This window comes from Schistocerca gregaria, chromosome 1 (genome assembly GCF_023897955.1).
Source record: "Schistocerca gregaria isolate iqSchGreg1 chromosome 1, iqSchGreg1.2, whole genome shotgun sequence".
NCBI lineage: Eukaryota > Metazoa > Arthropoda > Insecta > Orthoptera > Acrididae > Schistocerca > Schistocerca gregaria.
Genome location: NC_064920.1, coordinates 837,202,097 through 837,214,280, shown reverse-complemented (window position 1 = coordinate 837,214,280; position 12,184 = coordinate 837,202,097). Strand labels below are relative to the sequence as shown.

The 12,184-nt window shown below is 42.7% G+C and overlaps 1 protein-coding gene across 1 annotated transcript in view; it reads right to left on the bottom strand.

The window, feature by feature from the left end:
- Positions 1-12,184, bottom strand: part of LOC126277052 (PH domain leucine-rich repeat protein phosphatase 1-like) — a gene marked incomplete at its 3' end in the record, with an annotated part of 73,310 nt that overhangs the window by 25,185 nt on the left and 35,941 nt on the right. Inside the window, exons 2-4 of the mRNA XM_049977329.1 lie at positions 8,203-8,547; positions 3,751-3,837; positions 3,624-3,702 (exon numbers count right to left, since the gene is read on the bottom strand). Coding sequence (XP_049833286.1) covers positions 3,624-3,702; positions 3,751-3,837; positions 8,203-8,547 — 511 coding nt within the window. The remainder of the gene's footprint in view (positions 1-3,623; positions 3,703-3,750; positions 3,838-8,202; positions 8,548-12,184) is intronic.

Genomic DNA, 12,184 nt, shown 5'->3' with positions numbered 1-12,184 from the left:
CCAGTGGAATTTTCTGCCTTGTGGCCGTTAGTATTCTCGTTACCTGCCCTGGCCGCTAACATAGTTTTTAGGCAGTGTCTTTTCCTCACCTGTTGTTGCTGCCGAACATGGTGTGTAGTTTTGGCAGCTCAGTTCACATACGCGTTTGTTTGGGGATAGTGATACTTGTAACTTAAGGTTTTTTTTTTTTTTTGGGGGGGGGGGGGGGGGCTTTAACTCTCGTGTCCTCTGTCGTAGCAAGCAAGCGGTCGCTCGATCCGTGATTGTCCCTTGGTTGGGTTCGCACCAATTAAGTGTAGTTCGACTCACCATCTGTCTCGCCTAAGTGAACTAGGGCTGACCGATCCACTGGAGACTCCTAAATGCCGTTCTCTAAATTATCCCTTTGGCAGTGTTAATGTTGTTGTAATTTAACTGTCTTTTATATTTTTAATTTGAATTTTATATCTTTAATTTGCAAGGTTAGTTGTGAGCCTTCAGCCCTGGAAACTTGTTCTCAGAGTTTCCTTCAAGTCCAAATACTGTAGCCTAATGCTCTTGAAAGGTTTTTGTAATTTCCCCTGAAAGATTTTACAGGTTATTGTGGGCCTTCCGCCGTTGGTGTTACAAAAAGGAAATTTTTCAACTTAATATATTGTTTTACCGATTGTTGCAATATATACTTCCTTAATTTGCACAATTTAACTTTGTGGCCTTCAGCCATCTTATTATGTTTGCTTATCTCTTTCTGTGCACCTTGTGGCCCATCAGCCCTGTTAGTGTCTTAAATCATTGTGGCCATCTGACTATCATCGTATATTTGGAATTTTGAAGACTTAATCCAGCGGCCTTCAGCTGCTCCGCATACTCATCTCATGTATGTATACGATTGATCTTATACGTAAATTTAACTGTTTCAAGTCAAAATTGAACTTATTCTGAGGCATCTGTTTGGGGCCTTCAGCTGCGAAGCAAATTTAATTCTTTCGAAAGTGTAGTTGTGAACTACATGATAATAAATTACAATTGTGAAATGAATCTGACCGCAACTCCCTTGGCCCTTTCCACAATCCTAGTTACCTGCGTCATTTAGCGGGACTTTCATGTATTATTTTGAATGATTCTACATTTTGAGGCTGCAAAACTGTGAAACTGTGATGCTAGCAGTAGTGGGACTACAGGGGTGCCACTCCACATTCCATTGTTGCCGGATGTATCCAAGATGGTGGCGATGACGTCATCCAAGATGGCGGCATGTAGACTTGGCAGCAGCACATGACATCATCCAAGATGGCGGATTTTGGCGGGAAGTTTGAATTTTGGCGGGAAGATAGGTCAATTGTGCTACCTCCACTAATCGCTCACCCTCTAGAAAATGGCGGGAAGTTCTAATTCCAACAGGATAGCACATCACACTGCTCTTATCTCTACTAAGCAAAGAAAATTGCAGGAAAATAACTCATTTGGCCTGCCTCCACTAACCTACTGGGGTCCACTAACTGACTGGCAGTCGCCATCTTGGATTATGTCACGGATGAGGTCACCCTCTGGTGGTGGCGATGTATACTAAGTCAGTTGGAGTACTGACCTTGTGCTGAATGCACCTGCATGGAATTGTGTAAATGAAGTGTTATGGCCAAGTCCTTTTCCCACGAATCCTTATGTGGTGATGGCAGTCCGGTGACTGAGGTTAGAACAAGTGTCTATTTTTTCGCGCCATTTTGTTACCTTAATAGAGATATGGGAATTGAATTTTGTTTACTGCCAAAATTAAAAGTTGGTGGAAGTTTGTACCAAGAGCTGGCGGTCGGGTGACTTAAGTTAGTGGAGATAGGCCAAGTGAGCTATTTTCCTGCGATTTTCTTTGTTTAGTACAGATAACAGCGGTATGGTGCATTATCCCATTGGAATTAGAACTTCCTGCCATTTTCTAGAGGGTGAGCGGTGAGTGGAGGTAGCACAATTGACCTTCTTCCCACCATTTGCATGATGTGATGCATTATCCTGCTGGAATTGAATTTTCCGCCAATTTTTTTCTGGAGGATTCGGCTTTATTTTTTTAATAAAATGTCTCTGAGCACTATGGGACTTAACATGTGACATCATAAGTCCCCTAGAACTTAGAATTACTTATACGTAACTAACCTAAGGACAGCACACACATCCATGCCCGAGGGAGGATTTGAACCTGCGACCATAGCAGTTGCGCGGTTCCAGACTGTTGCTCCTAGAACCGCTCGGTCACTCCGGCCGGCGGAGGATTAGGTTAGTGGAGGTAGCCTAATTGACTTCCCGCCAAAATTCAAACTTCCCGCCAAAATCTGCCATCTTGGATGACATCATGCGCTGTTGCCAAGTCTACACGCCGTCATCTTGGTTGTCCTCAACGCCGCCACCTTGGATACATCTGGCAACAATGGAATGTGGGGTGGCACCCCTGCAGTCCCACTACTGCTAGCAACTGTACTACCGCTTCAGTTGAACAGTTTACTCGAAAAACGGCACATAAAGTATCTCGAAAACTTTGACTGTTTTCTTCTCTTGAATGGTCTATAGCAATAAATTTAATTTCACTATTAATTATAGGACAAATACGTCTATTAATCCTAGAATCAGCAGTAGCTATAATTCAAGCTTATGTTTTCTCGGTTTTAAGAACTTTATATTCTAGAGAAGTATACTAAACTTACGTTAAGGGGGGTAGGATGTCAAATGGGCTGACTTGGATCAGGAGAGGCACCACAGGACATTTTAATTTCCACTGTCTATACTTTTACAGGTAAATTCATAAAACCTTGTCAGCATGACCAGGAAGGATTCAGGATTCACACCCGTAGCAGCGGGATTCACACTCTTAGCAGCGGAAGTTCAAAAACATAACAAAATAATTGTTTTTACATGTGAAATTTCATCATATTTTCACTTACAATTGGCTGCATTTGTTGGTATAGGTACACTTTCCTTCATAAATAAGAGAGACTGTTCGATGAATTTTGCACAGAATAAAAACCATACTTACAGGTTTCTGAAACTCTAAAATTAATGAGCTGTTACGTTTTAAACTTTATGTTTAGAAAAAAAAAACAAATTTTGTAGTTAATTATCTCAATTTTTACCACAGTTTTTAATAGATTTGGAAAATTCTAGAGTTTCATGCACCTGTAAGTATGGTTTGTATGCTGTGCAAGAATCTCTCTTACTTGTGAAGAAAAATGTACCTATAGCAACAAATGCAGGCAACAGTAAGTGAAAAAATGATGAAACTTCATATCCAAATAAAAAAATTGTTATGTTTTTGCACTTCCACTGGTATGAGTGTGAATCCTGAATCCTTCCTGGTCATGTTGACAAAGTTTTATGAATTTATTTGTAAAAGTATAGACAGTAGAAAATAAAATGTCCTGTGGTGCCTCTCCTGCTCCAAGTCGGCCCGTTTGACATTCTACCCCCCTTAACAACTCACTCGAATCACCCGTTCCACAGGTATCTACGGATGAGTGGAGGCATGCGTCACTCACTTTGACCCCTCTTCTGCTGACCGAAGCTTCTGGAAAATCGCGTTATGACACTCGCCGTGTTCTCCTCGTTAGTCGTAAGCACGTTTCTGTGCCTGTGCCTGTGGGTGTGGTTTGACGGTGACTCACCGGCTGCGGGCGAGGTGGGGCTGGGCACGAACTCTGAGTGGCGGCGGCCCAGCTCCCCGCGGCCGTAGCGCTGCTGCTGCTGCAGCTGCTGGCCCCCCGCCGCCCCCGACGGCCCGGCCGCCCCCGCAGCGCCGCCGTTGTCCAGCGGCTGCACCTCGCACATGCGCTCCCGCGACGGCGTGCGCCACATCTTCAGCCGCACCTTGCGCGCCGCCTGCACACCACCGCACTCCACGGCTTACCGTCTGCACAGCGACCCGGGTAACCTGCTCAGGAACTAGGCACTTCTTAAATAAGGAGGCAATTCAGAGGCTTCCTTTACCAGGATACAGTTTGGCTGGCAGCTTTTCGAGGAGCTCTTTGCGGTGTGGGGGAGTAGCCATGTACGTGAAAAACGGCATCCCATTTGAGTCAATTGATGTTTCAAAGCACTGCACTGAAGAGGTGTTTGAATGTTGTGCACGTGTGGTTAAATTTAACGGAGCTAAACTTCTAACTGTCGTTATTTATAGATCCATAGACTCCGATTTCACAACATTTTTGCTAAAGCTAGAGGAGGTTCTTGGTTCCCTTTACAGGAAATACAAAAAGTTAGTTATATGTGGTGACTTCAATATTAATTGTATAAGTGATTATGCAAGGAAGAGGATGCTGGTAGACCTCCTTAATTCATATAATTTTATGCAAACCGTATTCTTTCCCACGAGATTGCAAGGGAACAGTAGAACAACCATAGACAACATTTTTGTTCATTTCTCATTACTAGAGGGGCATTCTGTTAGCAAAAAAGTGAATGGCCTTTCAGATCATGATGCACAAGTTTAAACTCTAAACGTTGTTTGTGCTATAACACACTTTTAAATATAGTTATCAACTTTTTAGGAAAGCTGATCCAATTGCTCTAGAGACCTTTGTAAACCTTTTCATGCAACAAGAGCGGCAAGATGTTTATAGTGCTGATACAGTAGACGATAAATACAATGCTTTCCTCAAGACTTTTCCCATGCTCTTTGAAAGTTGCTTTCCGTTAGAACGTTCAAAACAGGCTACTAGCACAAACAGGCAGCCTGGTTGGCTGACTAGAGGGATAAGAATATCTTGTAGACCAAAGTGGCAATTATATCAATATGTTAGAAACAGTCAGAATCTAAATGCCGCAGCCCATTACAAACAGTATTGTAAGGTGCTTAAAATGTTATTAGGAAGGCAAAAAGTATGTGATATGCAGATAGAATAGCTAAGTCTCAGGATAAAATTAAAAGCATATGGTCAGTCGTAAAGGAAGTGGCTGGTCTGCAGAGACAGGTCGAGGATATAGAATCAGTCCGTAGTGGGAATGTCCGTCTACTGATAAGTCGCATTTAATAATCACTTTTTGAATATAGCAGGTGAACTAAATAGAAACCTACTCCCAACAGGGAATCATATAGCGCTCATAGAAAAAAGTGTTCCGAGACTGTTACCTGAAATGCTCCTCCATGATACTGACAAGAGGGAGATTGAGATAATAATTAAATCACTAAAGACCAAGAACTCTCATGGATATGACGGGATATCTAGCAGAATACCAAGTATTTTTCTATGTATGTTAGCCCAGTACTTAGCCATATCTGTAACTTTTCCTTTAGGAGTGGTCGGTTTCCTGACCGATTAAAGTACTCTGTAGTGAAGCCACTTTATAAAAAGGGAGACAAGGATAATGTTGACAATTACAGACCTATTTCTATGCCATCAGTGTTTGCTAAAGTTATCGAGAAGGTTGTATATACAAAGTTACTGGAGCATTTAAATTCACATAATTTGCTGTCAAATGTTCAGTTTGGTTTTAGAAATGGTTTAACAACTGAGAATGCTCTTTTCTCTGTGAGGTTTTGGACGGATTAAATAAAAGGTTGCGAACGCTAGGTGTTTTCTTTGATTTAATGACGGCCTTTGACTGTGTTGACCACAAAATATTACTGCAGACGTTGGCAGGGATTAGCTTACAGTTGGTTCGCCTCTTACTTTAAGAACAGAAAGCAGAAGGTAATTCTCCGCAATACTGAGAGTGGTAGTGATGTTCAGTCCCAACAGGGCACTGTTAAGTGGGGCGTTACCCAAGGGTCGGTGCTGGGGCCACAGCTGTTTCTTATTTATATAAATGGTATGCTTTTTAGTACTACAGGTGATTGAAAAATATTTCTGTTTGCTGATGACACCAGATTGATAGTGAAGGATCTTGTGTGTAATATTGAAACAGTATCAAATAACATAGTTCATGAAATAAGTTCGCGGCTTGTGGAAAATAATTTGATGCTAAATCACAGTAAGACTCAGTTTTTACAGTTTCTAACTCATAATTCAACAAGAACCGATATTTCGATCAGACAGAATGGGCATATTATAAGAACAGTTCAAGTTCCTAGGCATTCGGATAGATAGTAAGCTGTTGTGGAAAGGCCATGTTTAGGATATTGTTCAGAAACTAAATGCTGCTTTATTTACCATTAGAACAGTATCTGAAATAAGAGACACTTCAACACGAAAAGTAGTCTACTTCGCAAATTTTCATACGCTTATGTCGTATGGTATTATTTTTTGGGGTAATTTTTCTGATCCAAAAAGGGTATTTTTGGCTCAAAAATAAGCACAATAAATAAGCACAAAATGAAAGTTCAAATGTATACCGCAAATTTACATAGGACATATTTCCGACGAACTGACACATTATTGAGAAAACAACAGTTCAACTCGAGTACAGGACTGAACACAACTTCGAAACACTGATCCATTCCTATAAGGCAAAACCACCGCTACACACACAACCAGGCAAATGAAAATCAATTGTAAAGATTATGATGAATTCTACATAGGACAAACAGAAAGAAAATTTGAGATTGGATACAGAGAACACAGAAAATATAGTGAAAAAACCAATTCCTTTTCTCCAAGCACATAAGAACAGAAAAAAACATGAGGCTGATCACATAAGAAACGCAATGAATGTCTTACATGCAGCATAAAAGAGATTTAAAATGAATGTTTCGGAAGAAATTGAAATCTATTTACATTCACAGACAGACCCCGAGGAAATATTAAATGAACAAATGGATCTGGAACATAAAATTTATGTAGACAACTTTTTTGAAATAATATTGCTCGATTCTCGTTAATCGAAACAAAATAAAAACAAAGATATACACATCACGAAAACATAACAATGATCATACTACCACGTCACAGATCATTACGATACATAGACAAATAAATAAATAAAATGTAACCATACAGCATTACTGGCTTAGCTGTCAATTGGAGCTGTCAAATCCATAATAGTATATACCATCAGTAAAACACTTCAGCTGACATTTCGCAACAAGAGCAATCATAAGTGAAAATTAAATTAAATGGCAGGAACTGAAGTTCCTTATGCGGCAATAAAGCTACAAGACAGCGACAACACCTCGATGCAATATGGATGCCAGTACCAACGGTCAATCAAACAAAATCGTTATTAACTGTAACTTTATACTGCTAACAAAACGTATTTGGCTGCAGATAGCCTGAAGATGGCCAATAAAACAACATCAATTCTAACAGCAGTCTGGTTCAATACTATTACTAAAATGTTGATACAGATCAACCACTGCTCTCCTCTCTGCCCTGGCCAGGTTTAACATCTTCTTTATACAGAGCGTGCATTCGAACGTTAAGGTTGAGCGTGCCGAGTTAATGACGTCATACCACACACAAAGCACATTGGGGAGTCTTTCCGAATGTGCAGTGTCATGCGTGACATTCTGAATGTGCTTTTGAACTTAGATCAATGCAGAACGCCACCTACGCCACATGCAAGCCATTTCTTTTCAGTATACAGAATCGGAGAACGCAATATTTGCTTTCAGTTGAATCCCACACTTGGTGGGTTTCATGTTATAAGTTACACACTATGAATATATGACCTTTCAAAGCAACAAAAAACTGTGAATTTCTCGAAAACCCATAGTTTTAGATGACGGGGAAGGTCATATTGTTGATAAAAGAATTTTCGAATTGTAGCTTGCGTGTCATGAAAGTATGCCATTTCAAGACAAAGTCGCACTGAAGAGCCATCAAAAACTCATTCTTCTTGGTACGATTTGTTATAATTAGATGTCACTCAATAAAATATTTGCGATTAAAGATTTCAGAAGACAATAACATAAAGGACAGGGTTTTGTCCATTCTTGAGTGTTGATCATCTGTCTGGGATCCCTATCAGGTAGGACTGATAGGGGAGATAGAGAAGGTCCAACGAAGAGCGGGGCGTTTCGTCACAGGATTGTTTAGCTGGCAAGACATCATTACGAAGATACTAAACAAACTCCACTAGCAGCTGTTACAAGAGAGACGTTGTGCATCATGAAGAGATTTACTGTTGAAATTTCAGGACAGCACTTTTCAGTAGGAGTCAGTCAACGTCCATTCCCTTCAACTGCTCTTCCAAGTCCCTTAGTGTCTCTGACAGAATTAAAATCTCATCGACGAACCTCAAAGTTTTTATTTCTTCTATCAGATAGGAGTACGTGGAAAATAGGCTTGAACGTGTATGCGTTGTTACCTTGATCTCGGCGATGTCGTCCATGATGTCGAGCTGTAGGTTGAACTGCGAGCCGGTGCCTGTGCCGGTGGCCGGGGGCCGTGGCGGGATGCTGGAGGCGGAGTCCCTGCGGCCGGGCAGAACCCGCGGGGGCGGCCCTCCGGCGCCGGGGAAGGCGGCGATGCTCTCGCGCCGGCCGCGCCCGAACAGGATGGAGGGGGGCGGCGCGCGCGAGATGGTCACCACCGAGTGGCGGCGGCCGCCGGGCGCGGGGGCGGCCGTCTGCGACAGCGTCGCCAGGAAGGCCGCCTCCCGCGCCGCCGCCGCCCCCGTGCTCTCCACGCCGTGCTCCGACAGGCGCCGCACCTGCCGGCAACCGCGGCACACGCTCACCACACCGCTCAGTCAGCTCCTGGGGTATATGCATTCTTCCCTAACATCAAGAAGCGACTGAGGATGAAACACGTCATTTCATTTCCTAACCAGCCACAGGCCACACCTCACGCATTTTCTACTTGTAAACCACAGGAGGTTGATGTTTTCAGGTGAGGGCGTCGGGTGCACCGCCGGTCCAGTGAGGCGTTTAACCTACAGTGTGTATGTACAGGGCGTAGTTCTGTCCGTAAGTGGTTCTGTCATGTTTTGGCTATTTTTCCCGTACCATGACTTGGCTCCTCTCAGGACCTGGTGACAACGTGTTCCCGTTCCTTTTACATCTTCAAGATGCGTGTGCTGTGGACACTCTCAGCTCCCAAGACATCAGCTGCCGCGTTTACATGTGTGCCTTGTTTGAAGACAAATTAGGAAATCTATCGAAACTCTAATGGTCCGCTAAATCTTCCGATCTGAGACTGTTTGGAACAGAAGATGAAACGCAACAATCTACTGGATCTAACCATCAACGAATGTCTGCAGGTGATACTGCGTACCTGGAGAAACTTTTAGACTCTCTTCCTCTCCGAGTTGAGACCATTGTCAAGGTCAGAGACGGTGTCAGACGGTATTATCGGGATGTCCCTAAAGACGAACCTTTTTTTAATCCTGTGTGGTTGCTGTTGCTCTTGTTGTGCTCTTCAGTCCGAAGACTGGTTTAATGCAGCTCTCCACGCTACTCTATCCTTTGCAACTCTCTTTTTGTTCGAATAAATACTGCAACCTACACACTTCCTAATCTGCTTACTCCCTTCGTCTCCTTCTGCTATTTTAACCCCCAAACTTCCCTCCAGTACAAGCCGGCCGGTGTGTCCGAGCGGTTCTAGGCACTTCAGTCTGGAACCGCCTTGACCGCTACGGTCGCAGGTTCGAATCCTGCCTCGGGCATGGATGTCTGGGATGTCCTTAGTATAGTTAGGTTTAAGTAGTTCTAAGTTCTAGGGGACTGATGACCTCAGATGTTAAGTCCCATAGTGCTCAGAGCCATTTGAACCTCCAGTACTGAATTGGTAATCCCTTCAGTCTCAGAATATTTCTTATCAACCGATCCCTTCTTTTAGTCACCAAGCGAGGTGGTGCAGTGGTTATCACACTGGCCTCGCATTCGGGGGGACGATGGTTCAAACCCGTGTCCGGCCATCTTGATTTAGATTTTCCGTGATTTCCCTAAATCGTATGACGCTGCTCCTGATCTAAGTGGTCTTTTTAGGGGTATCAGTAGCGTACGTTTACCACCCAGACCACTATCTACATGATGGTCAGGTCCTGCAGAAAGTGTCATCACATCTCTCTCTATGCGGTTCATTTTTGGAACACAACCTACGACCATCTTAAAGACAGAAGTGATGACACTTTCTGCAGGACCTGACCATCATTTTGCAGGACAATCTCAAGCATGTACAGTGCAAGTTGTTACTGATTTGTTTGACTGATGGGGCTGCTAAGTGCTATACCACCTAGTGCACTCCCATGACTTAAGCCCTCGTGAGTTCAACTCGATTTCCAAACTGAAGGAAACATTTCAAGGCATTCGCTTCAGAACTGCTACAAATTCGTCGGCCAACAGACCGTGCCGCTCGAACTGTCAACACAACTGGCACTGCTAAAAGTATCCTACGACTTCCACATCGCTGGCAACGGGTTATACACAATGCTGGTGACTATTATGAAGGTAAGGAAAACTTTGAAACACGTATCTATTTTGTACGAGCTGTAAATAAGTAGTTGCCACTATGAAAGTTCCAACCCTCGTATATACAAGGTGATTCGGTGATGATGTTACACACTTTCAAGGATGATGGAGAAGGATAAATGTATCAATTTGAAATAAGGGTCCCTGGTTCGGAAATGAACGAGTCTATTGTTTTAAGTGAAAACCAATCTGATACCTCTGGCAGTGGAATAGATATGTACTGGTACCGTTGCTGCTAACTTTGTCGCACAGGCAACATTCAGAGGTGATAGTATGGACCAAAGAAAGGAAAAAAGTCAAGTAAACATAGGCTCTAAAATGCATACATTAAGAGCTATGAGCACTTGCTGAGTAGAAGAGATTTGTTTCACACTATCCCAGATGAACAAGTGCTCACACCTTCCAGGGATGCATTTTAGTACTACCACGTCGTAAAGTTACATACCCTAAAATCTGAGCAACAACAGTGCCGATGCGCGTGTTCCACTGTCAAAGGTGTCAGACGTTTTTCGCTTATAACTTTCGACTCGTTCGTTTCCGGACCAGGGACCATTACCTCAAATTGATTATCATTCTCCATTGCCCTTGAACGTTTGTAAGATCATCATCGAATCATCCTCTATATACATAAATTTACAGGCGCCAGCGCCTAAAACTTTGACGCTGTGTAATATCGTTAACTGACGTTTTCGGAGATGGGATACTATTCGAAATATGCACTCACTCCCCTCTACAAGTCATAGAAATTTATAACGGGGATTTCCGAACACCCTGTGTATGTAACTTCGTTGAAATTTTAGGTGCTTCGGTCCGTTAGGAAGATTAATATCTGTCAAAAACGTTACGGAGATAGATAGATAGATAGATAGAGAGAGAGAGAGAGAGAGAGAGAGAGAGAGAGAGAGAGAGAGAATTCAGGGGCGATAGTGAGCTGTGTTGGTTGTAAGTAACAGCAAAGCTGAGTACTACGTCTGAAACGGACTGTTGTCATTTGGGGCAGAGAACTTTAGAGCCGATCTCCTAAACAGTTTAATTTTGCTAGTGTAAAAAATAAAGGGACAGACTGCACGTCAGGGTTGTAATTCGGAAAGTCGTCAACTGTTGCTTGTGGAAGTCTATGTTCTTAATATTAAATTCATCTGGCCTTATCCTGTTCAGCTCCCGAACCAGTGAGAGTTTATTTACGGTTTATTCTCATAGATTAGTGGTCAACGAGACAACGGAGCGTCTGCTCCAGAGATCTTGTAGTATTCACCTCAGGTAAGAAGCTGTAAAATGCTCATCTCTGCAATCACACTGTCAATTGTCTCCCGACTTTTCATGGTTGCTGGGCATCAGTACAAACTCCTATAAACAAATATTATTAAAGTGTGTTACACGAATTCAAGTCAGTTTTAGTTTTACGTTTCCACAGTTTGCCCCTAGTAACACAGTTGTGCTGTTAAGGGCTATTTAAATGTCACATAACAAAGTGCATTGACGTATAAGTTATGCTGAGGGCACTAATTCTCTTTACTTGGTTAATTCGTGGTAATACCAAAGCCGTAAAGTAAGTAATGATATTTTGAAGACAATGGGGATAAAGATTGAACAATTTTGCTCCACTGATACTGTAATCACGTTATGAACGGCAATATTCGTGAATTAATTCGTGATAATGCCATAACTACAATCCAACTGAGATATTTTGACGACATTGTGAGTAAGGACTGAGTGATTTTGCTTCACTGATACTGCGTCATTTCGAACCAGGTCATCACTAATTCCTTGGTGCTGAGATTAACTTCACTCTAATCATGGAGCCGCCCGGGATTAGCCGAGCGGTTTCGGCCGCTGCAGTCATGGACTTTGCGGCTGGTCCCGGCGGAGGTTCCAGTT